The sequence below is a fragment of the Salvelinus sp. IW2-2015 genome, linkage group LG4q.1:29 (assembly GCF_002910315.2).
Source record: "Salvelinus sp. IW2-2015 linkage group LG4q.1:29, ASM291031v2, whole genome shotgun sequence".
NCBI classification, from domain to species: domain Eukaryota; kingdom Metazoa; phylum Chordata; class Actinopteri; order Salmoniformes; family Salmonidae; genus Salvelinus; species Salvelinus sp. IW2-2015.
Window position 1 is genome coordinate 9,631,572 of NC_036842.1, and position 24,326 is coordinate 9,655,897.

General features: G+C 41.3%; 2 protein-coding genes across 5 annotated transcripts in view; both read right to left on the minus strand.

Annotated features, from left to right (window-relative positions):
* Window positions 1-1,520: 1,520 nt before the first annotated feature.
* On the minus strand, window positions 1,521-18,911 carry slc45a2 (solute carrier family 45 member 2). 2 transcript variants are annotated; one of them, XM_023983627.1, is made up of 7 exons: window positions 17,985-18,910; window positions 15,237-15,413; window positions 11,031-11,389; window positions 8,195-8,335; window positions 7,190-7,313; window positions 3,674-3,879; window positions 1,521-1,782 (listed from the first exon to the last, which is right to left on the minus strand). In XM_023983627.1, the coding sequence occupies exons 1-7, from the start codon at window positions 18,454-18,456 to the stop codon at window positions 1,555-1,557; spliced, it is 1,707 nt and encodes a 568-aa protein (XP_023839395.1). In that variant the 5' UTR covers window positions 18,457-18,910; the 3' UTR covers window positions 1,521-1,554. The 2 variants fall into 2 exon arrangements, with proteins under 2 accessions (XP_023839395.1, XP_023839396.1); XM_023983628.1 differs by lacking the exon at window positions 8,195-8,335 and having other exon boundaries at window positions 17,985-18,911.
* A 1,096-nt stretch (window positions 18,912-20,007) lies between these two features.
* amacr (alpha-methylacyl-CoA racemase) overlaps window positions 20,008-24,326 on the minus strand; it is a 410,966-nt gene continuing 406,647 nt past the window's right edge. For all 3 annotated transcript variants that reach the window (XM_023983636.2, XM_023983637.2, XM_023983635.2), the window contains exons 5-6: window positions 22,292-22,478; window positions 20,008-20,962 (exon numbers count right to left, since the gene is read on the minus strand). In XM_023983636.2, coding sequence (XP_023839404.1) covers window positions 20,553-20,962; window positions 22,292-22,478 — 597 coding nt within the window. In that variant the 3' untranslated portion in view covers window positions 20,008-20,552. The remainder of the gene's footprint in view (window positions 20,963-22,291; window positions 22,479-24,326) is intronic.

Here is a 24,326-nt window from a genome sequence, read left to right on the forward strand (position 1 = left end):
TCTGAGGTCTTGGCTGATTACTTTTGATTTTCCCATGATGTCAAGCAAAGAGGCACTGAGTTTGAAGGTAGGCCCTGAAATACATCCACAGATACACCTACAATTGAGTCAAGTGATGTCAATTAGCCTATCAGAAGCTTCTAAAGCCATGCCACCATTTTCTGGAATTTTTCAAGCTGTTTAAAGGCACAGTCAACTTAGTGTATGTAAACTTCTGACCCACTGGAATTGTGATACAGTGAATTATAAGTGAAATAATCTGTCTGTAAACAATTGTTGGAAAAATTACTTGTGTCATGCACAAAATAGATGTCCTAACCAACTTGCCAAAATTATAGTTTGTTAACAAGAAAAACTAGTTTTAATGACACCATCCTAAGTGTATGTAAACTTCCGACTTGAACTGTATGTACTGAGATCATGTGACAGATCATGTGACACTTAGATTGTACACAGGTGGACTTTATTTAACTAAGTGTGTGACTTCTGAAGGTAATTTGTGGCACCAGATATTATTTAGGGGTTTCATAGCACCACTTTTCAGTTTTTAATTTTTWWAAATATTTTTTGAAACAAGTAATTTTTTAAATTTCACTTCACCAACTTGGACTATTTCGTGTATGTCCATTACATGCAATCCAAATAAAAAATACATTTAAATTACAGGTTGTAATGCAACAAAATAGGAAAAACGCCAAGGGGGATGAATACTGCACCTCCGTGCATACATACCACATGATATACTTCACAATACATCCTACAGGGCGCAAATGTCAGTTCAATGTCTAGTTTTGATTAACATTTGGTTGAGTTGTCAACGAATGTGAATTCAACATGAAATCATCAGAACATATCACCATGTCATTGGGTTTAGGTAAAAAGTTGGGTAAATAAAATGAAAATCCCTTACGTTGATTACTTTTCCCACGTACATGTTTTATTTTTTCCCCCTTTATTTAACCAGGTAGGCCAGTTGAGAACAAGTTCTCATTTACAACTGCGTCCTGGCCAAGATAAAGCAAAGCAGTGCGACAAAAACAGCAACACAGTGCGACAACATCATCACATCAAAGTTTTGGGTTGAAATGATGTGGAAACCATGTTGATTCAACCAGTATTTGCCCAGTAGGATGCTTCTGTGCACATGTGTTTCAAAGTAGTTCAACCCACATAAAATAACGTCTAGGATTTCTAACTTCTTTCATTTGAATGAATTCAATTTCGAGTGATGTGCTTGACATAATTCATCTGGGGCAAGTTGGCTCACAGTTTCGACTTCGATACAGATGGATTTATATTGGTTAAAAGCCTCGCCTAAGGGCACACCATTAGTATGCCCCATCTGTCTTCACCAACATATTTTTTAGAWCATCTATTGGTATAGCAAATGGGGAACATAGGGAGGATGAGTGGAACACATTGATCTGCACAGTTTGTTTTGCCTTGCTCAAGAGCATATGAAGCAGCTTTTAATCCATGTACAAAAACCTTAATGGGGTGTAAGGAAGAGGGAGACGAGGTTAAAGGGTATAAGTAAATATCTTTATTAAGAGGTTATTCCACGTATTTGATGAAGAGGGCAATGAACAGACAGCCAATTAGAGACATTGTCGACGCTGACAGGACCACCACAATCACACTTCCTGCCATGTTAACCAATGCCCCCAGTCCCGCCCCCACGATGATCTGAGCCAGCTGCACCATACACGTGAGCGCTGCACAATCCACGCCGGTGCCTCGATCCTGTCCTGCAGGATTCCCTTTCCCCATCTTCCTCTGCAACTGGTGTCACAACAGGAAGAATCCATTTTAGAAATGCTACTTACTGTTTAACAAACACACTCTCATAGTCGCACACGCAGTCCACAGTCCACCCAGTATATGACATGCTGTGAAAGAACATGTTGTAACACTAAAGGAAATGTAACCTGTTGTGACACATTACAAGAACAAGAGCAGCTGTGGAAGTATTTTGTGAACATAGCCTAGTAAGCAGAATTACAAGCAATGCTTCAGCTCCAAATCAATAAACTAGTTAACACAAATCCCCTTCATGTCCTGCTCTAAAGGGAGTTAATAGATTGATAGGAAATGGAGCTGAAACTAGATATGTTTGGTCTGATATAAATCTGTGTAATTGACTAATCTATCAGAGGGAAATAGTGGAAAAACAGACATGAACATGATAGTGATTTGAAGGAAAAGTACAATAGTGGAAAACACTTTTGCTTTGTCAGTTGGAGACATTGTTGGAATCTTCCATCTGTTTGATTATGCAGTATTAGTCTTTCCCTAACTCTTGGTGAAACCAGCAATTTAGGGATTATATGTTCCAAAATGAATCAGCCTCGTGYATTGGCAGACTGGACTACAGTTAGTAATTTGGGGTCTTTATTGCTGTTTAATTGATGTTCTCATGTGGATAACATACCACTTGCCTATAAAAAAGCAATATAACTTTCCCATTTTCATTGAGATAAAATGTGCGTTTCATCAATCTAAATTATTTGGATCAAATGTATTTCCCCACGTCCTGAGATTATAGAATATACGTCTACTATTTTCACAATTAAACATGGAGCGCTGTCCAGAGATGCCCTTACTGAAGGTGACAAAGTGTTGAATCCAAAGTGAAGTGCAGATTGGCTAAACTGAATCTCATTAATCCCTTTTTTCCATCCAAAGCCAAGCCTTTCCCTATTTACATAATGAAAGGGTGTTCACTGCTTAGCCAAAGCACTAACAGCAGCTTGTCTAAGCGAGGCCTGTTGAGCATCAGCGTTAAGGAAAGGAACAGGTTGTCCAATCTGTCTGTAGAGACAGGGGAGGGTGTTTGGGAGGCCTGTCTGTTGTGAAGAGCACACCTGCTCTTAGCACGGGGACCACGCTGACCAACACAGCGTTGACCACTCAACATTGAAAGGCTCAACAGATAGCTGGGACCTATGGCCTGGCAAAGAGTCATGCTCACGGGGAGTGGGGAGACGGGGGTTGGGAGGACAGAAAGTCACCCATCTGATGGTGAAGGGAAGTGGTAATGTAATCAGAAGCAGGTCTAGTGATGCACGTGGGTCCACTCTGTCATCATCTCACTGTATTAAGACACATTTGGATGCCATTCCTCACCACTCCTTGTCTTATAACACACTCTTCTTTGGAAGGGTGATGGGTATTGATTTAGACAGTTTGGGAATCAATTCAAAAGAAATGCGGGTACAAAGTTATTTTCCCTGAATGACATTCAAGTCTTCCAGAGAAAGCAACCTATTAGTGGGATTACATTTGCATTGTGAATTACAAGTGATTTATGACACTCGCTGGACAGAAAACCGAATAAAGACAAAATCAATCAATAGAATTAGAAAGTAACTCTACGCGAAAAGGGGAGCGGTGATACATGACACATGGTGAGTATTCAAGTTACAGATGTGCATCACTCCGTGTATGAGCTACAGACAGGTGGTGGACGAGGTTCACAACTACTACACATTATTAGCTTTTAACGTAAGCYGCTACAGCCTCAGAATGTACATTCCACTATCAGTTCCAACTATCTGAGGTGTGAGAGAGTAGCCTGGTCCCAGATCTGTTAATGCGGTCTTGCCAACTCCTATGGTCATTTGTAGTGGGACAACCAGATCTGGGACCAGGCTATGAGAGAGAGGGTACTGACCTCCTCCTCGCGGTGGTACTCTGAGATGAGGTTGAAGGGGATGGTGTACAAGGTGCTGGACATGACTCCGAAGACACTGCACAGGATGAGGGTGGTGATAATGTTGGGGAACAGGCCGATAAGACTGGTGCCCAGACCAAACACAAAGTATCCTACGAAATAGAGCCCCTTCAGACCGATGTAGGGCAGCAGCAGCCTCTGGACATCTGCAGACACATCAGAGAGAGAAGGAAGGAGGGGAGGGTGGAGAGAGGGTGAGAGGGAGAGTGAGAGAGATTTCAGCTTTAACCCTCCTGCTGTGTTCCGGTCAAATTGGAACTATTTATATGTTTTCTCTCTGAAAAATGTAGTTCATTTAATCTGATTGTCACAAGGTTCCATGACTTTGTCCACAAAGGTCATCTGAACACACTAAATACATTTTGATGATTTTCATAAAATTGTGGGTGTTTTATTTAACTTTTGTACACCTGTGGTATTCCCGGTCATTAGAAATGAATGGGTGAGACTACAATTAGTGTATAAAATTGAGTTCAGGCACGTGCCCAGTCATCAGATGGACCCACTTCCATTCCCAGACCCCCACATGCATGTGTGTTTGAGCACACACACACACACACACACACACACCTTCTTGGCTTCCATGGCAACCCCCACGGGAACCTTTCCTCAATATAATCTTTCCCCCACAGGAACCACACCTGTTGGCATTCTCACAAACAATCGCAACATTGTTTCAATAATATATAGAACTTTTCTCGCAGCTCTGGTATATAAAGCTTTTTTGAGGCCTTGCTCACAATTCATTCTGTAGCAGCACAATGACCAAACGATATACTGTATGTGAGGCTCTTGATCATATCTTTGATCATGACACTGGTGAGGAGGAGAGAGTCCTTGTTAAACTTTGACACAAAGTAGTCTGTGATAAATAGCACAATATGTTACATCTGATTATTTGTTATAGTCAAAATAATCCACACATTATGCTTTTTTTAAACTCAAAAACAAGTTGTATGAGCTCAGGTCATTGAGGCCTACAGGCCATAAATAGCAAATAGAAGTTCAAAACTTGTGATGTTCACAAGAACTTAAGTTGATAAAAAGATCTAACACAACATTAGGTGATAATATATGCATTATTATGGATTTATAATCAGCTATAATGGGGGCGGTTATTTTGGACCGGGAACACAGAATGAATTAACATGAAACGAACACAACAGAAGGGTTGAACAGTATGTGGACTGGTACTGCCAAGTAAGCCTTTTTTGTTACATTATATACTACTGTTAATAAACTGGGTGAATCGAGTCCTGAATGCTGATTGGCTGACAGCCATGGTATATCAGACCATCTACCACGGGTTTGACAAAAAATGTATTTTCACTGCTCTAATTACATTGGTAACCAGTTTATAGTAGCAATAAAGCACCTCAGGGGTTTGTGGTATATGGCCAATATACGACGGCTAAGGGCTGCATCCAGGCACTCCATGAAGCGTCGTGCGTAAGAACAGTCCTTAGCCATAGTATATTGGCCATATACCACACCCCCTCGTGCCTTATTGGTTAAGTATAAGAACACAGAACGTGTCCAAGAAGACCACATGTATAATTAAGTAAGGCATAATCAACAAGTGGCTATGCGTTCTATGGAAAATAATGAATAACGTGGAAGGTGTGTTCCATGACACGCTAGCGCTCCAGAGCGCTCAGGACCTCAGAATGGTGTGAAGATTAACCTTCCAACAGGACACAATCACTTCAGACTTAAGCTGGAAAGACAGCAAACTAGCTGTATTTCGTTTAGTTTTACCTGTTTTTCTATTGACATTTCTTTGTATATATACAGTAGCAGTCAGAACTTTGGACACACCTACTCATTCAAGGCATTTGTACTATTTTCTACATTGCAGAATAACAGTGAAGACATCAACATTATGAAAAACACATATGGAATCATGTAGTAACCAAAAAAGTGTTAAACAAATCAACATGTATTTTAGATTTTAGATTCTTCAAAGTAGCCACCCTTTGCCTTGATGACTGCATTCTCTCAATCAGCTTCATGAGGTAGTCACCTGGAATGCATTTCAATTAACATGTGTGCCTTGTTAAAGGTTCATTTTAAGTATGACACCTTGAATTTTTCAACATTTTGTTACAATACAGCCTTATTCTAAAATTGATTAAATTATAAATTTTTCCTCATCAATTTTCCTCACCAAATTTTCCTCAGGACCATTTTCCTCACACATTACCCCAAAACRAAAAAGCGAAAACAGATTTTTTTAACATTTCAAAACAGAAATGCCTTATTTACATAAGTATTCAGACCCTTTGCTATGAGACTTGAAATTGAGTGCAGTACACAGTGGCCTCCATCATTCTTAAATGGAAGACGCTTGGAAACACCAAGACTCTTCCTAGAGCTGGCCGCCCGACCAAACTGAGCAATCGGGGGAGAAGGGCCTTGGTCAGGGAGGTGACCAAGAACTCTATGGTCATTCTGACAGAGCTCAAGAGTTTCTCTATGTAGATGGGAGAACCTTCTAGAAGGACAACCATCTCTGCTGTGCAAAGTAGCTGTGCAGCGATGCTCCCCATCCAACCTGACAGAGCTTGAGAGGATCTGCAGAGAAGAATGGGAGAAACTCCCCAAATACAGGTGTGCCAAGCTTGACTCAAGCCTGTAATCGCTGCCAAAGGTTTTTCAACAAACTGGTTGTGCAACCAAACACTTCCTGGAGTTATTGATCAGGCTCATGTCGCTGTGGAGGAAGTTTGGCCCATCTTCCATGCAGAACTGCTCTAACTCAGCAACATTTGTGGGTTTTCAAGCATGAACTGCTCGCTTCAAGTCCTGCCACAACATCTCAATTGGGATTAGGTCTGGACTTCGACTAGGCCATTCCAAAACATCAATTTTGTTGCTTTTTAGCCATTTTCATGTAGACTTGTGTGTTTTGGATCATTGTCTTGCTGCATAACCCAGCTGCGGTTCACCTTCAGCTCACAGACGGATGGCCTGACATTCTCCAGTAGAATTCTCTGACATAACACAGAATTTATGGTTCCTTCTATTAAGGCAAGGACACAGCCCCAAACCATCRCACTATCACCACCATGCTTGACCATTGGTATAAGGTTCTTACTGTGGAATACAATGTTTGGTTTTCGCCAGGCATAATGGGACCCATGTCGTCCAAAATGTTATAATTTTGATTCACCTGTTCATAGAACATTCTTCCAAGAGTCTTGATGATCATCCAGGTGCTTCCAGGTGCTTTTTGGCAAACTTGAGTCAACTTTTTGGATGAGATGGGTCCCATTATGTGTTGTTTTTTAACTCAGGTTCCTTATCTAATACTGGGTTTTGGTTGAAGATCTGATAACATTCAGTATCACAAATATGCAAGTACAGAAAATCAGAAAGGGGGCCTTGAGCTAAATCACATGTTGTGGACATTAGCTGACTCCAATAATGTCTTATGCTTGCTGCGACATGACTTACAGGAGTAAAGAGCAGAGGAGACGGCGTTGATGCAGAGACCCCAGCATCCAATCTCCACCCCCCTCTCATACCGCTCGTAGGCTGTGGAGTTATGGTCCACATATGGGTTGCCCTTATACACAATCTGTCAACACACACAATCAACTCAACCATTACTATACACAAGTTATGCCTAAGTATGATAATTATGACAATCACATACAAAATGGAGGCAAAGTCACCCCCACACATAATCAATACAAGTGGTGGTATGGGTTTTGAGGATTGAGATAAAAGCTAGTGCCTGCATGAAGTGAGGGATAATGAGGATGATTATGATGCATTTTCTTTATAGTGCATGTGCTGTACAGTAGCTTATAACAGTTAACAAGCTCCATCCCATTTGTTATCATATAGCTGCCAAAGCCTGTATCAACATCATAAGCCATCTCTGTGCCACAGCTCTCTATTGACACAGCCAAAGCAGGGTTTGTTCACGCCTGGCATGCTGCTCAATCTGCCTCAGTCTGCCTGCAACCACTAATTCACCATGACCACCGTGTAACTGCGGCCTGTGTGAGTGCTTGTAGCATCCAGATCAGCCATGATCACTATAACCGCCTGTCTGTCATTACAGACCAATTCATCTGAGCACACAAAACCAATCAGCTAATGCTGTGACAAGAGACTGCTCACCAATCAGGGTTTGTTGTGATGGAGCTAAACCAACAGAGGAAGCATATTAATGAACACGATGGCAAACATTTTGCTATCGCCTAAAGTTAAAGACGAGATGAGAATTTAAATTGAGTGAAAAGATTCACTTCTTTAATGACCACTGTCAAATAAGAGTAATCAGTAGTAGTGAATGAGTGATAGCATTAGTTTAATGTTTAATGGTAGCGACACTGAACGAACGACCCACTCTTCCCGCCGCACAGACACAGAAACAGACACACGCGTACACACACTCTCACTCCATCTCTCACTCCACCTCTCTCTCTCTCTCTCTTTTTTTCTTCTCACCTGTCCCATGAAGTCTGTGAAGAAAAGCATGTTGCAGAGGAAGGCAGTCCAACCCAGCAGGTGACTGACACAGAGACAGCGGTAATGACTAGGCATGTTAATCATGGCCAGGAGACATGACTTCAGAGTCATCCTCTTCTGCTGCAGTATAGAGAAACACACAGGGTCAGGTCATGAGACTTCAGAAGGACCCACACAGGAACAGCAGGGGGTCAGAACAGAGGGAATTAAAAAAGAACAAGGAACAGTAGGGGGTCAGATAAGAATAAAGAGAGAGGTCAGATGAAGACTTTTAGCTAATGATAGATATACTAGCCTAATCCTGCAAAAATCCTGTTTTAACAAGTCGGGAACCGAGTGGGGAAAAACAAAGGACAAGGGATTAAAGAAAAGGGTGAAATAAAATGTACTGTGTGTTCTATTTCTATAATCGTGTTCTGGTTTAGTATAGTAACTAATGTTCTCTCTGATTGAACGCTTTTTTATATTGTGTAAATGTACACAGTGTGGCATGACAGCATACAATAAACTCATGTTATTATCCCCAAATAAATTCCCAATCAACATTTTCTAGGAATTCTGTGAAGTGGCTGTACCCATCGAAATAGAATATGAAAATCTATGGTTGCACCAAAGTACCCTGTCTGACTACTGTGATAATAGAGGACCCTTGCCTGCTGGAATAGTATCATCTAAGAACATACAGTAATCATTCCTGTCTCTTTTCATAAAATGTTGAATAACTGAAAAGTCAGTCATAATTCATTTCCAGCTATAGTTACACGCTGGGCATAAATACAGTCATTACATTTCCACTGTTATGGTGCTGAATTAGATTGTTGAATACTAGTCTGGGTTTCAATGTGTCTCATTCAGAGCACTGGTTTGAATGGCTGTCTGAGCCTTAGAGGTCATGTAATTCATTTAATTCCAGGGGCTGAGCTACCTATACCTGTAGCAAGTGGCGGATTTAGGTATAGGCGACATGGGCAGCTGCCCAGGGCGCCATCTTKCCAGGGCCGGCACAGGACGCCCGCACAAAAAAAATTAGGAATGGGGACATTTGCGTGATCGGTTTTCTATCGCTCATTTGCACGTCATGTCAATGATATGATGTCACCGTGTGGGACTGTGGGTCAATTAACCTTGTCGGAGTGGGCACCCTGATTCTAGTTTGTGAGCTAGGGAGGCTACTGCCTGGGAAGGTCTCCCACTCAGAAGTACGAGATGGGGAGGGAGGCTGGGGTAGGTTGACCTCAGGTCTCCCCACTGGAAGCCCGAGGTAGGGGGAGCAGGAAAATCTATCAAAAAGTGCACCTCTAAATTTGTACAGTACTAATGCAATTAGTCAAATCATTCACACTACGAAATGCTACCAGATAAACTATAATTCATTCATAATACTGATAATATGTAGTTTCACAGACATATGGTTGCATTTTTTTCTGGTTTGTGCAAAATCGTTAAGAATAATATAAAACCAGTCTGCACACCACCAAGGTGAATTGGTTTAGTCTTGACTCTTGGTTGACAGTGTTGGGGGATGGGTAATGTATTGATGCTCAAGTGCCAAATCAACATTTGTCTTTGTTACTTCTTATTTTTGTATATATTTTTATATTTATATAGTTTGAAATGTTATGATTACAAGCTAGAACCGCCACTGCCACAGTACAGTATAATGATGGTTTAAATGGCTTTCTCGTGTGAGGTGACATTGCAACCTTTTAGTGGTTGTTTTACACTCTAGCCAGACCTGATGACTGCCTGGTCTAATCAGTGTCAAGGTAACCATGCATGTAATCCAGCTGACGCTGGTAACTAAGAAAACCTGTTTCCTCCATTACCACTGGGTTTGGGAACAGACAGACACTAGTTACTGTTTCCTGCTTCTTTAAATAACTGCATGACCCTTGTCCTCTAACAATCCTGCTGTCTCCAATCCCCACCTCCCACCTTCTCTATCCACTCTCCTCTATCCAAACCATATATGGAAATTATACACATTGAAATACTGGAAAATTCAAATTATGTGGTTACTATGGCAATGCCTGTGGAGTGGTCACCACTGCCACACACCAGAGCAATGTTACACCATAGAGACGTGAAAGCACATATCTCACACAGCGATTCCACATTTGACTAAGGACACAGACCACTCACAATGCTCCAAAGAGAGATATGCACACCCAGACTGTTTGCGTAGTCTAATATTGAGAGTATTGACACTCATGGCTTTATAAATGACTTGTTCTCATACTTAAAGCTCAAGCATTAATTTTGCGTTATCAGTATACAACAGGGTCATTGTTACTAATACATAAGTACTTTACATAATTCCCAGGCTTTAACCTATCAAAAACAAACCTAAAGTCAGAGCCTGGAGCCTAGGGGTCAGGGCCTGCGTGCGAGCAGCGTTTAGTGAGACACGTGTCAGAAAACACAAAGGTCACACTATACTGTGTAAATAGTATATAATACATATCTCCTCATGAGGAAATCAAGAGCTTTTACCCAAGGAGATGCTCGAGAGGTAGTCACCTCCTTTTAAGTTCCATAGAAGTGCCATGAGATATGAACATAAAACCCTAAATCAAAGCATGTATACTGCACTGTACATTAAGATTACTCTACAGTGTGATCACATTCTTCTTAATAAACACTGATGCCATTAAACACTGATGTGTTTCAAAGGATTTGACATTCCATTWGTGTGTGTAGTTTCATAGACTGATCTCTTTGTTTTGTTACCTGTAAAACACAGTATTGGTGTCAAAGTCAGGATCTCATAGAGAAGGTCAGCCAGACTAGACTTCATGGTGTGTCTTTGTCATACCTCTTTGTTGGGTTGCTTGGCACTGGATGTGACGGAATTGGCTTCCCCCAGGGCAGAGAATGAACGAGGCCGGAGGTCTGCCTCCGACTCTTGGGACATCGATCCATGCAAGGATCCGTAGCCACCACTGCTGCTGTGTGTGCTGAGGAGGAGGAGGGCATTGGGGGTCAACACGTCCAAGCTAATGTCCTTGGCCAGGGGTGTCTCTGGGATGCTGAAGAGATGCACGATGAGGAATACCATCCAGGTCAGAGCAGAGAAGAAGTAGATGACCTGGTACTCTGACCCCAGCAGTCGGCCCAGGGACGAGTGACCCCAGTCCATGGCTCCCACGAGGTACCCAAAGGCACCCCCAAGCCCTACAACAGACAACAGGCACAATAGAGATTGGTTATCAGGTCAGTTGGTGGGGGTCCTAGGCTATTGGTCATAGCACAGTCATCAGACGGCATCTGCAATCCAGGAATTGTACTGAACATTTTCAAAAACATTTCATCATTAATAATAATAATTTGGAGGGTGGTTATATTTGTCCTATTTCAGACATGTACAAGTATGTATCATACACGTGTGAATTGGTAATGTGTTCTTTGCATATGCAAACTCCCCGAGACATCCTCTGGGAGTGGGGTCACGGCTAAGGTCTTAACATTAGGATTAAGTGTCTTGCTCAAGGGCACATCAGCAGATTGTTCACCTTTGTCTGATCTGAATTTGAACTATTAACCTTTCGGTTACTGGTCCAACGCTTTAACCGCTAGGCTACCTGATGCCATTTTGCCTGTGGGGGTTTTGAATTTACCAAGGAAGATAACGTGGGCTGTATTTAATAAATACAGTGTCCGATTTATAATATAATGCTTCTTGCATCTGAATTTAAAGCTCATGTCACAATGTAACATTTAGGCTGGGTGAAATCAGAGAAGCTGGGAGTAATGTTGTGATAAATGAGTTGTCACGTAGTACGATCCTGCACACAGATAAGTGGCTTGTTCTGTCAGACATATCCCTATAATCTGGACATACTACTGTCTGTTCSCTAAATTCTTACACCAGCATCCTACATTGAGAAACCTGTAACACAAACCTTCTCATAAATTATGCAGCAATTTTGAGAACGTCTAACTAGGATTTTACATCAACTGTGTCTGCATTGTCTGGACATACAGTACCAGTCAAACGTTTGGAAACACTTACTCATGCAAGCAAGGGTTTGGACACACTTACTCATGCAAGGGTTTTTCTTTATTTTGACAATTTCCTGCATTGTAGAATAATAGTGAAGACATCAAAACTATGAAATAACACATATGGAATCATGTGTTAAGCTGTCAAGGCAAAGTGTTAAACAAATCAAAATATATTTTAKATTTTAGATTCTTCAAAGTAGCCACCCTTTGCCTTGACAGCTCGGTACACTCTTGGCATTCTCTCAACCAGCTTCATGAGGAATGCTTTTCCAACAGTCTTGAAAGGGTTCCCATATATGCTGAGCCTTTGTTGACTGCTTTTCCTTCACTCTGTGGTCCAACTTATCCCAAACCATCTCAATTGGGTTGAGGTCGGGCGATTGTGGCCAGGTCATATGATGCATCACTCTCCTTGGTCAAATAGCCCTTACACAGCCTGGAGGTGTGTTTTGGGTCATTGTCCTGTTGAAAAACCAATGATAGTCCCACTAAGCGCAAACCAGATGGGATGGCATATCACTGCAGAATGCTGTGGTAGCCATGCTGGTTAAGTGTGCCTTGAATTCTAAATACAGTTGAAGTTGGAAGTTTACATACACCTTAACCAAATACATTTAAACTCAGTATTTCACAATTCCTGACATTTAATCCWAGTAAAAATTCCCTGTCTTTGGTCAGTTAGGATCACCACTTTATTTTAAGAATGTGAAATGTCAGAATAATAGTATAGAGAATGATTTATATCAGCTTTTATTTCTTTCATCACATTCCCAGTGGGTCAGAAGTTCACATACACTCAATTAGTATTTGGTAGCATTGCCTTTAAATTGTTTAACTTGGGTCAAACCTTTTGGGTAGCCTTCCACAAGCTTCCCACAATAAGTTGGGTGAATTTTGGCCCATTCCTCCTGACAGAGCTGGTGTAACTGAGTCAGGTTTGTAACTCTCCTTGCTCGCACACGCTTTTTCAGTTCTGCAGTTCTGCTAAAGAATAAATGTTTTGTTTTCGAGATGATAGTTTCCGGATTCGACCATATTAATGACCTAATGTTCGTATTTCTGTGTGTTATTATGTTATAATTAAGTCTATGATTTGATAGAGCAGTCTGACTGAGCGATGGTAGGCACCAGCAGGCTCGTAAGCATTCATTCAAACAGCAATTTCGTGCGTTTTGCCAGCAGCTCTTTGCAATGATCCAAGCATTGAGCTGTATATGACTTCAAGCCTATCAACTCCCGAGATTAGGCTGGTGTAACCGATGTGAAATGGCTAGCTAGTTAGCGGGGTGCGCGCTAATAGCGTTTCAAACATCACTCGCTCTGAGACTTGGAGTAGTTGTTCCCCCTTCTCTGCATGGGTAACGCTGCTTCGAGGGTGGCTGTTGTCGATGTGTTCCTGGTTCGAGCCAGGTAGGAGCGAGGAGGGGGACGGAAGCTGTACTGTTACACTGGCAATACTAAAGTGCCTATAAGAACATCCAATAGTCAAAGGTATATGAAATATAAATGGTATAGAGAGAAATAGTCCTATAATTCCTATAATAACTACAACCTAAAACTTCTTACCTGGGGAATATTGAAGACTCATGTTAAAAGGAACCACCAGCTTTCATATGTTCTCATGTTCTGAGCAAGGAACTTAAACATGAGCTTTCTTACATGGCACATATTGCACTTTTACTTTCTTCTCCAACACTTTGTTTTTGCATTATTTAAACCAAATTGAACATGTTTCATTATTTATTTGAGGCTAAATTGATTTTCTTGATGTATTATATTAAGTTAAAATAAGTGTTCATTCAGTATTGTTGTAATTGTCATTATTACAAATAAATATAATTTTATATTTTTTATTTTTTAAATCGGCCGATTAATCGGTATCGGCTTTTTTGGTCCTCCAATAATCGGTATCGGCGTTGAAAATCATATTTGGTCGACCTGTACTCTGTACCCCTATGTAGATATTCCATAAAAAATCTGCTGTTTCCAGCTACAATAGTAATTTACAACATTAACAATGTCTACACTGTATTTCTGATCAATTTGATGTTATTTTAATGGACAAAACATGTGCTTTTCTTTCAAAGACAAGGACATTTCTAAGCGACCCCAAACTTTTGAACTGTAGTGTATGTATTTGTGTATTTCCACTAATGGACTCTCAATTTCATCACCTCTAAATTCACAGGCTAGTAAAGTTTTTGAGTTGTGAGGGTAGTCAAAATTAAATTTGGGGCGTTTTTTTATGTTTAAGTTGTGTGACTGCAATGATAAAACAGTACAAAAGAGAAATATCATAACAGCCAATTCTTGTGTATCAAGAAAACACACACACATTCCTCCACATACCAGGGCTACGGTGAAAAGCAGGTCATGTGCCTCCCCTCTCTCTCTCAGCTCCAACTCATGACTCCAACACATGACTGAGTATCTGCTGGATTAGAACCTACTGAACAAGCTCACACCACCCCGTGCCACCCCGAGTCCACGCACTCGCTCGCTAGTACACTCCAATACTTACTCACGCGCTTGTTGACTGACTCACTCACTGTGCGAGCTCTGAGGGCCGGGCTCCAGGTTACTAAACAGCCACTTAAAAGCACAGAGCGTACTGAGAGGTATTTACATCACATGTGAATATGCACTCTGTGCTGCAGGGACCCTCTCCTCCCCACACCCAGACATGCACTCTGCACTGAGCCAGTGATCCCAGTCTGGCTGCCTCACATGCACTGTCTAAAATAACTTCATATAAAGGAGTGTAGATTGGGACGGCAGTTTTCTTTTTCCATAACAATCACATTAACTACATGACAACAAAACTCTGAAAATATACATATAATATCAATATAAAAGTAAACCTATATCAATAAAGACAGCAAATAAAGCAATGAATCTCCACATTTGCCTACCAATTAGAAGTTCTATATTCCCACAAGCATAACAGTAAGAGCCTATCACTCAAACAATATTGAATCTGACTAGTGGGAGGGAGGTTATATAATATTTTTCTTACCTGTGAGAAGGGCATGGTAGTGCAGTCCTCTTTCCTTGTCTGTGTACGAGCAGACGTCAAAGAGGTAGGCCTTGACTGGCCCATCGATGAAGTCTGCTGCGAAGTCAAATAGCACCACTCCAAACATGACTATGACGATGGCCCATATCCTCTTCAATGACCTATCCTGTACTAACGCTGCAAAAGAGGAGAAAGACAGGAGTTTACTTCAAGTTACGGCTTCAGTCTGTCCGATCTTTCACTCATTACAACAACTAGATCCATTTTCAATAACAGATAGTTCTGAATGCTTTTTTGTGTTTGTTTAGGATGAGGCGTAGCAGCTGAATCATGTCAGTTTGCCTTAAGAAGTGCATCTTTCGCTCAGCCATTAACTTCAAGACAGACACTGGCCCAGCTGACATTTACAGACGTGATGAGACATATTTTCCAGGGCTTCTGAGGTAAACAGTGGACTTGTTAGCAGCTTGATCAAACACATTTGACCATGTAGTTTCAGTACGTTGATACTTACGGTTTCATCAAGATCGATGGGGGCTAATACAATCGTGCATTCACCACATAGCAAGGAACAGCATGTTTGAAACCACATTCCTTTTGTTCAACACAATGCAAGGGCAGTTCAAAAGGCAATTTCTTTTTGGCCTTTAAAAAGAAAATAAACTCAAATTGAAACCCATTGCCAGCGTGGCTCTGTCTGGCTAGAAAAACAACTCCTACTTAATTGTACGTTAATATCCTCAATCTGACACTGTGTACAACATTTGTATGAGTAATCACAGTATCTAGTGTTGATGCTCATCAAAAAGAGATACTGTTGCAAATCAATCAGAATAATTGTCATAATTATGTTGTGCACACGGCGGAGCACAAACAAACAGAATTATGTCCTTAATCTTGAGTGAGAAACAATTGGCTGACAGATTGCAGCAGAATTAAAACCTGCACAGACGTATTTAATTTTCGGTGATTACTAATCCCAGTTGGGTGTTGTGTTGCAGTCGTATTAGGCATGCCGGATGTATTGAGGCCTACGTTTTGATCTTGGAGAAATTCAAGAACTTTCCTCAAAGCTTAGTTTTATCCGTTGTATCCACATATACTGTACTGTACACTACAGTAGCTAACACACTGGGTGTGCATTGTCACAGATCCCGTTTTGCTATTTACTACAGTGTTGAAGAATGGAAATAATCAACTTAACAAAAGTACTGTAAGTGGTCACACTTTGTATTGTACAGTATTATTACAGAGAAGGTGAAATCCGGCATAACTGAAACCAACAATGAAGGCATTCACTGAAAACAAATCAGTCAGATCAATGTACGATAGTGCTGCAAAAAGAAATCCAATCCCTTACGGAGAGAATGCATTTCCATATTTTAGTATTATTCTACTTACATTTATACTTTTCAATACACAAGCACAGCTCAACTATTTAAAAGTATTTGAAATATGTATTTTGAGCCAGGTCTTACGAGCTAACCATAGACCTGACCCAATAAATTAAACAATCCCTTTTCAGTAAGCTCAAATTCATGGACGGACATGAAAATGAACAACATAAACAACAGTGGATATAACAGTTTGTGAAAAGAGGTATGGGCCGAACATGTACACTGAACAAAAATATAAATGCAACATGCAACAATTTAAAAGATTTTACTGAGTTACAGTTCACAGTTCAAAACTTGAGACATCGGTGGTATTGTGTTGTGTCACAAAACTGTACATTTTAGTGGCCTTTTATTGCCCCCAGCACAAGGTGCACCTGTGTAATGATCATGCTGTTTAATCAGCTTCTTGATATGCCACACCTGTCCGGGGGATGGAGTACCTTGGCAAAGGAGAAATGTTCACTAACAGGGATGTAAACAAATCTGTGCACAAAATTTGAGAGAAATAAGCTTTTAGTGCGTATGGAACATTTCTGGGATCTTTTATTTCAGCTCATGAAACATGGGACCAACACTTCACATGTTGCCTTTACATTTTTGTTCAGTGTACGTCTCAGTATTTGCAGAGGTGTAAAGATATGCCATATCTCTTTCATTTCTGTTCTTTGCAGATGATGATAGTTCGTTTTTACCTTGATACTCAGGATTGTCTCCAGCACTCAGAGTAAGGTTTCAATAATTACTGTTGTTCAAGGCCTGCGGTTGAGCATGTTTTTTTCTGAAATAATTGCTGAACATCTTGTGCTATCAACTTGGTGAAGGGAAACAGTCCAGTCAAAATAATAGGAACATTTGACCCTTCTGTCTAGACACACTAAGACACCATCTCATTAATGGTTATGAAACACATTCAACAGCCAGACAAACACACACACATCTAAATTATGCAGTAACGTGTCTGTAAATATGTAATATTATCATTCTTCGTTTTCTGCCCTCTTCTGGCAGCTGTTAATTAGTTTGACTATCTCAGACCGTGTCTGAGCAAAATAATCTGGTGTTCAGATCATTTAATTAGCAGTTTGAGTTCAGAGCGTGATACCCTCATGTTTCTCCTCGGGTAGGGGTGGCTCGGGCAGGGCGTTAAAACAAATATTTACATTTTCTATCAACATTGAAACAGCCCATTAATTAAGCACAAGTTTAAATTAAATATACTACGTATGTTACAGTGGAAGTATTTTGGTTTCTCATATCCAAGCTGCCCAACTCCGTGACAACTATTGAAAAAACATAGACTAGTTCTCACATACATTGTAGAACACTATGCCTGATAGCCATGGGCTCTTACCTGATATGACTGCATCTCCATTTAGAAACAAGGTAAGGCCCATCAGCATCATAATCCCCAGTGCGAGGATGTAGGGCCTCCGTCGGCCCCACGGGGACCTGCAGTAGTCGCTGGCCGAGCCGATGATGGGTTGCAGCAGAAAGCCCAGGATGGGGCTGATCAGCCACACAAGGCTGTACAAGCTCTGAGGAAGTCCGACACTAAGCAGCACCGGCGTGACAAAGGCTGCCTCCACCGCATAGCAAAATTCCCTTCCAAACATCACCATGCCATGCAGCAGCAACCTCCCCCGAGACCGCATCGGAAGCTCCACCACCCCAAACACAACGGGCTCCATACTGTCCAAGTAGTCCTCCTTCATAGACTCCCTACAGTCCACACTCCCCACTGAGTAACAGCCCAGACCTGTGATGTGTGTTCCGGGCTCCGGAAGCCTGCAAGGCTGGGGTTGGTCCCCTGTGAGGAGGGACATAGCTACTGGGTGAGATGAAGGGTGTATGGGTGTAGCTCTCAGCCCGCTTGTCAATGTCAAACAGCCCAATCTCTGCTTCTTGGCTCAAGCTAATTCTCTACTGCATAGTTGAGCAATGAGTTCAAGTAGCCTCAAGTCCTGATCTGAGGCAAGGAGAGGAGGCTGAGGAGATTGGAGGAGAGATGGGGTGTGGCTGTTGGTTTGATTTAGATGAATGAAGTTTCAACTTTCAGTTKTTTTTTTTTAAAGCACGTGACTAAGATTATGGCTTTTTAACCCAATCTCACAACACTATATTCCTTTACATCAAAATTATTCCTGGAATAATTTGGTGTTCCATGAAATTATCACTTAATGATAGATTACCAGAAATTCAGTAGTATTAACAGAGAGAATTGGATGACAGGAGCATGACAAGAGATTAATTTACAACTCTGCTAAAGCATGTTACATTGCATGCGTATCTGAATCCTTGCTTTCCTGTTTTTATGCAGTTTTCTCACAAGGGCTCTTTTGTAGTCTGCTCGTGTGCACATCAGGTTGATCAAGTGATGTAGCATGTGATCCCCGAGGAGAAAAGGAGTTGTAACCCTTTGATGGAAGAGTGAAGAGGGGATGGAGGAGGATGGCCAGCCAATGTATTTACAGTAAACAATTCCTGGAAGAGAAGCCTGGATGCATTACACTGGATGCCCAAACACAAGGATGTACCCTCGGCAGTTAAGTTATTTCCTCTATGTATTACAATTCTAAAACGTTGTTAGTATTTGTCATGAGACACTAGCTAGTTGCCCTGCCTCAGTCATGTGAGACATTCAGGCAATTCCCAGGGGTTCTCATGGGAACCATGCCCGCTGCCCACGTCAGAGGAACCTAGGGAGGCGTCAGACAGATTTAAAGGCCACATTCTCACCAGACCCCGATCACGATCACGTGTTTGAGGGGACAATAGCTAGACTACTTTGAGTGGAGGAAATGAACATTCTTATCAATGTGGTCCATCACGATTAGATGAATTATGCTAGAAAAGTGAAGGGGTCTGAATACTTTCTGAATGTACTGTGTGTGTCTATATGCCTGTAGTAAATGACATTCCTGATTTAACGCGCTGTATCTATAGCTTTGGGTGATACTTAAATTATCAAATATAATCCTAGGTTTCTGAACATCATGCATTAAATTGATCTAAAAGCTGTACTACAACATAAAATAAAAAAGAAACATGACTTTAATTGAAGCATTTTAATTCAAATTGTCAAGAAATATTATTAATGGGGTGCCCATTCAGCTTTGAAAACATTCAAGATAAAATACAGGCACTTCCGTCAATAGCTGAGAATAATTTCTCACCATATTTATAGAATTACAAAGACTATTCAGAGAGGCACATTATGACACGTTAATGTATTCGGTACTGGTACTCCTTGAATATAKCCTCGTTGTTTTTATTGTGTTACTATTTCTTTAGTTAGAAAATATTTTTCTTACTTTTTAACTTTGCATTGTTGGGAATGGGATCGTAAGTAAGCATTTCATTGTAAAGTCTACACCTGCTGTGACCACCAACATTTTATTTGATCATGTAAAATCATCACGAACCTTGGATACAGGTAACTGATATGAAAGAGTACTTACAGTCAAGGGTCATCATTCTCTCCGCCTCCTCCTGCTCTACCTTACTCTATAAATGACTGACACATTGTCATTGCTACCTAGCTATTAACATAATTACATCAATTACAATTAAGTGCTTACAGTCCAAACACTTACAAAGGCAACAGGGCTTGCAGTAGGTGGAAGATGTTCTATTGAAGCAATTATTGCATATTAGAGGGAAGACATTACTACAAACACCTGTAAGTTACATATAATAATAACAATTATATGAATTAATTGCATTTGCAGTGTGATTTATCCAAGGGCTCCAAGTACTTGAATAGCTCATCCACCAGCAATGCATGGCACACCATGTATCAAAGACGGTTGTCCAATTTTTAAACACTAAAGTGTACATTGGAGAGCCGGGGTGTTTTTCTTAAAGAAGGACAAAGGGATGGAGGGAAGAGGAGAGAGGCAGGAGAAGAAGAAAGGCCTGGCTACAACCGTGCTTTGGCTACGTTACACTCAATAATACCAGCTGAGAGCAACTGGTCTACCTCTGCTAGTTTGAAGCCAAACTCCTCTAGAACGAGGCGTGTGTGTTCCCCTATAAGGGGGTCCTGGGCCAGGCAGGGGTCAGCAGGGGTACGGGACAGGACAGGTGCGGGGCTCGGAGTCACCTCCCCATGGGCGTCCCTGTGGAAGGAGGCCCTCTCCTGGTTATGGGGGTGGGAGATCACTTCGTCCAGAGAGAGAACGGGAGTCACACAGGCGTCCTTTCCGTCGAACACGCGACCCCACTCCTCCTGTGTCTTAGTCGCAAACTGCTTAGTGAAGATCTGCCTCACCACTGGCCAATCAGAGAAGCTCATCTGGGGAGGAAGGTTGGCAGCATCTAATCCCAGGCCTAGAAAAGGTGATATGCAAATTATGAGATATGAGTAACACATAGATATGGATGCAGTAGAGGAAATAGGTTCCCACTAGATGTGGCAAAGTCAAAAAGTTAGCTACATCGTAAAACATTATTTATTTATTTAAAGGTTAGGGTTAGACAGTTTAGCAGTGTGGTTAAGGTTAGGTTTATGACTTTGCCACTTGCCCAGATAGTGACGACAGGAAAGAGAAGTAATCTCTATTCAAACTAATTCCATATGTAATGAACAAGCACCCATCAATGTTTAACATTACAGAAAGATTAAATCATTGATATTCCTTTTATCTGGCTCAAAAAGAATGGAGTGTCAATTCAAGCTGTGTGAGAATGACGCACTTCATTATTTTAGAGAAATCTTTAAACAAACACAAATGAGTTAATCAAGAGGTGTCCTGTGRGTATTTACAGTGTCTTCAGAAAGTATTCATACCCGTTGACTTACTCCACATTTTCTTGTGTTACAGCCTGAATTTAAATATGTTTTTTTCCCTCACCTATCTACACACAATACCCCATAATGACAACATGATTCTCAACATCTTAGCAAATCTATTGAAAATGAAATACAGAAATCTCATCACACCCGATTCAATACTTTGTAGAAGCACCTTTGACAGTGATTACTCTAAGAGCTTTCCACACCTGGATTGTGAAACATTTGCCCATTATTCTTTAAGAAAATTCTTCAAGCTCTGTCAAACTGGTTGTGATCCTTGCTACACAACCATTTTCAGTTCTTGCTATAGATTTTCAAGCAGATTTAAGTCAAAACTGTAACTTGGCCACTCAGGAACATTCACCATCTTCTTGGTAAGCAACTCCAGTGTAGATTAGGCCTTGTTAAAAATTTTTTTATCTCTATTTAATTGATTTTAAATGAAGGCTGTAACAACAACACACAACAAGTAAAGGGTGTGAATACTTTCTGAAGGCACTGTATCTGTCCAGTTTTTTAAATGGATTCTCACAGCTGCAAGACGGTTACATAAAAAAAGAATGGTGTGAGTGTTGTTTGCACTATCTTGCTGTGCATGATGTGTTCATGTGTGTGTGTGTGTGTGTGTGTGTGTGTGTGTGTGTGTGTGTAATATGCATTATACATTATACATGACAGACTGTTAGATGTGCTCAGTATGCCAGGGGAGGGAAGGAGGGATAATCTGCAGAGAGAAGCGGATCAGCCTGCCTGGACACAGTTGGGAGAAGCGGTGGAGGAGCAGGAGAAAGACAAGCAAGAGAGAGAAGCAGGAGAGAAAGAAAATGAGACAATCAGTGAAAGTAAAGTTGAGCAAAACGGACCATGGATGAGTTGGTTATAGAACTGTGTCTCAATAGCCCCGACAGCCATGTATCTCCCATCAGAGGTCTGGTATGTGTCATAGAATGGAGCTCCACTGTCCAGCATGTTCTCCCCACGCGAGTTGTTCCACATGCCAATACTACGAGATTTCCACACAAACGAGCCAACATAGGCAGCTCCTTCTACCTGGAAATAAGAGGGAAGTGTAGGGTGAATATACTGTTTGACGATTGGCATACAAACTGCAAACAAAGTTGCACTGATTCCAACATCATCCATGGCCTACATTTCCCCCAAAAAATGTAAATCAAAGCTTCAGGGAAAATCTTTAGACCTGCCAATCAATGGATTAAAGGAGACATTTACCCAAAACCTAAAAACGCTCAAGTGATTCCACACATTTTTTCGACACTGTACAAAAATATAAAAACGCAACATGTAAAGTGTTGGCCCCATGTTTCATGAGCTGAAATAAAAGATCCCAGACATTTTCCATACGCACAAAAATCTATTTCTCTCAAATTCTTAGCACAAATGTGTTAACATCTGTTAGTGACCATTTCTTCTTTGCCAAGATAATCCATCCACCTGACAGGTGTAGCATATCAAGAAGCTGTTTAAACAGCATGCTCATTACACAGGTGCACCTTGTGCTGGGGACAATAAAAGGCCACTCTAAAATGTGCAGTTCTGCCACACAACACAATGCCAAAGACGTCTCTAGATTTGAGGGAGTGTGCAAATGGCGTGCTGACTGCAGAACCGTTGACAGAAAATGTCATGTTAATTGCTATACCATTAGTCACCTCCTACGTCGTTTTAGAGAATTTGGCAGTATGTCCAACCGGCCTCACAACCGCAAACCACGTGTAACCAAGCACTTACAAATCCTGCTTTTTCACCCAATGTACCGGGGAGATGGCAGACAGCGTGTCTAGTGTTGTGTGGGTGAGCGGTTTGCTGATGTCAACGTTGTGAACAGAGTGTTCCATGGTGGTGGGGTTATGGTATGGGCAGGCATAAGCTACGGACAATGCACACAATTGCACTTTAACGAAGGCAATTTGAATGCACAGAGATACCGTGACGAGATCCTGAGGCCCATTGTCATGACATTCATCCACCGCCATCACCTCATGTTTGTACACAATTCCTGGAAGCTGAAAATGTCCCAGTTCTTCCATGGACTGCATACTTACCAGACGTGTCACCCATTGAGCATGTTTGGGTGCTCTGGATTGACGTATACAACAGCGTTTTCCAGTATCCGCCAATATCCAGAAACTTCGCACAGCCATTGAAGCGGAGTGGGACAACATTCCACAGGCCACAATCAACAGCCTGATCAACTCTATGCGAAGGAGATGTGTTGCGCTGCATGAGGCAAATGGTGATCACACCAGATACTGACTGGTTTTCTGATCCATGCCCCTACCTTTTTTACCAACAGATACATATCTGCATTGCCATTAATTTCAATTGACTGATTTCCGTACATTAACTGTACCTCAGTAAAATCTTTTGTTTGTTGCATGTTGCATTTATATTTTGTTCAGTGGAGTTTGACCTCTCCCTCCCTGTAGGGCTGTACTGAAACAGCAGCAAAAATGGATGCAGGCCTCACTCTGCTCTGTTGCCTGTGAATTCATTATTTGAAAAGTGTGGACAAATTCATTGTCAAACTCAAAAGTACTACCAGTTTTGAGACAGGAAAAGTGTACTTTCCCACCGAAAACATCTGTGTTTATTTTATATATCATTATTTTATGTAGCCGACTGCCACAGATGCGGAGATGGGTAACAACTGCGCATGTTCACCCTCGTGGGGAAGTCCCTGCTATGTAGAAGCCAGGGACTTCGCTAGGCCTATTTTAGGCCCCCTAAAATATTCATTAGCCCCCCTCTGAATAAATCTATCAATATATTTTCTCTGCGATTTCTTTTTTTTCCCGTCAAAATCATTCCATCGCATCTTAAACGTCTAGGCACTAGGACCTGGGGGGGGGGGGCTAATGAATACAAGTACAGTAGACC

Coding starts and splice junctions, on each gene's coding strand:
- slc45a2 (XM_023983627.1), bottom strand. CDS start 18,456: ATGTCCCTCCTCACAGGGGACCAACCCCAGCCTTGCAGGCTTCCGGAG. Junction 15,414..17,984: donor TGGAGATGCAGTCATATCAG/GTAAGAGCCCAT, acceptor CCTCTTTTGCAG/CGTTAGTACAGGATAGGTCA. Junction 11,390..15,236: donor CTACCATGCCCTTCTCACAG/GTAAGAAAAATA, acceptor TGTCTGTTGTAG/GGCTTGGGGGTGCCTTTGGG.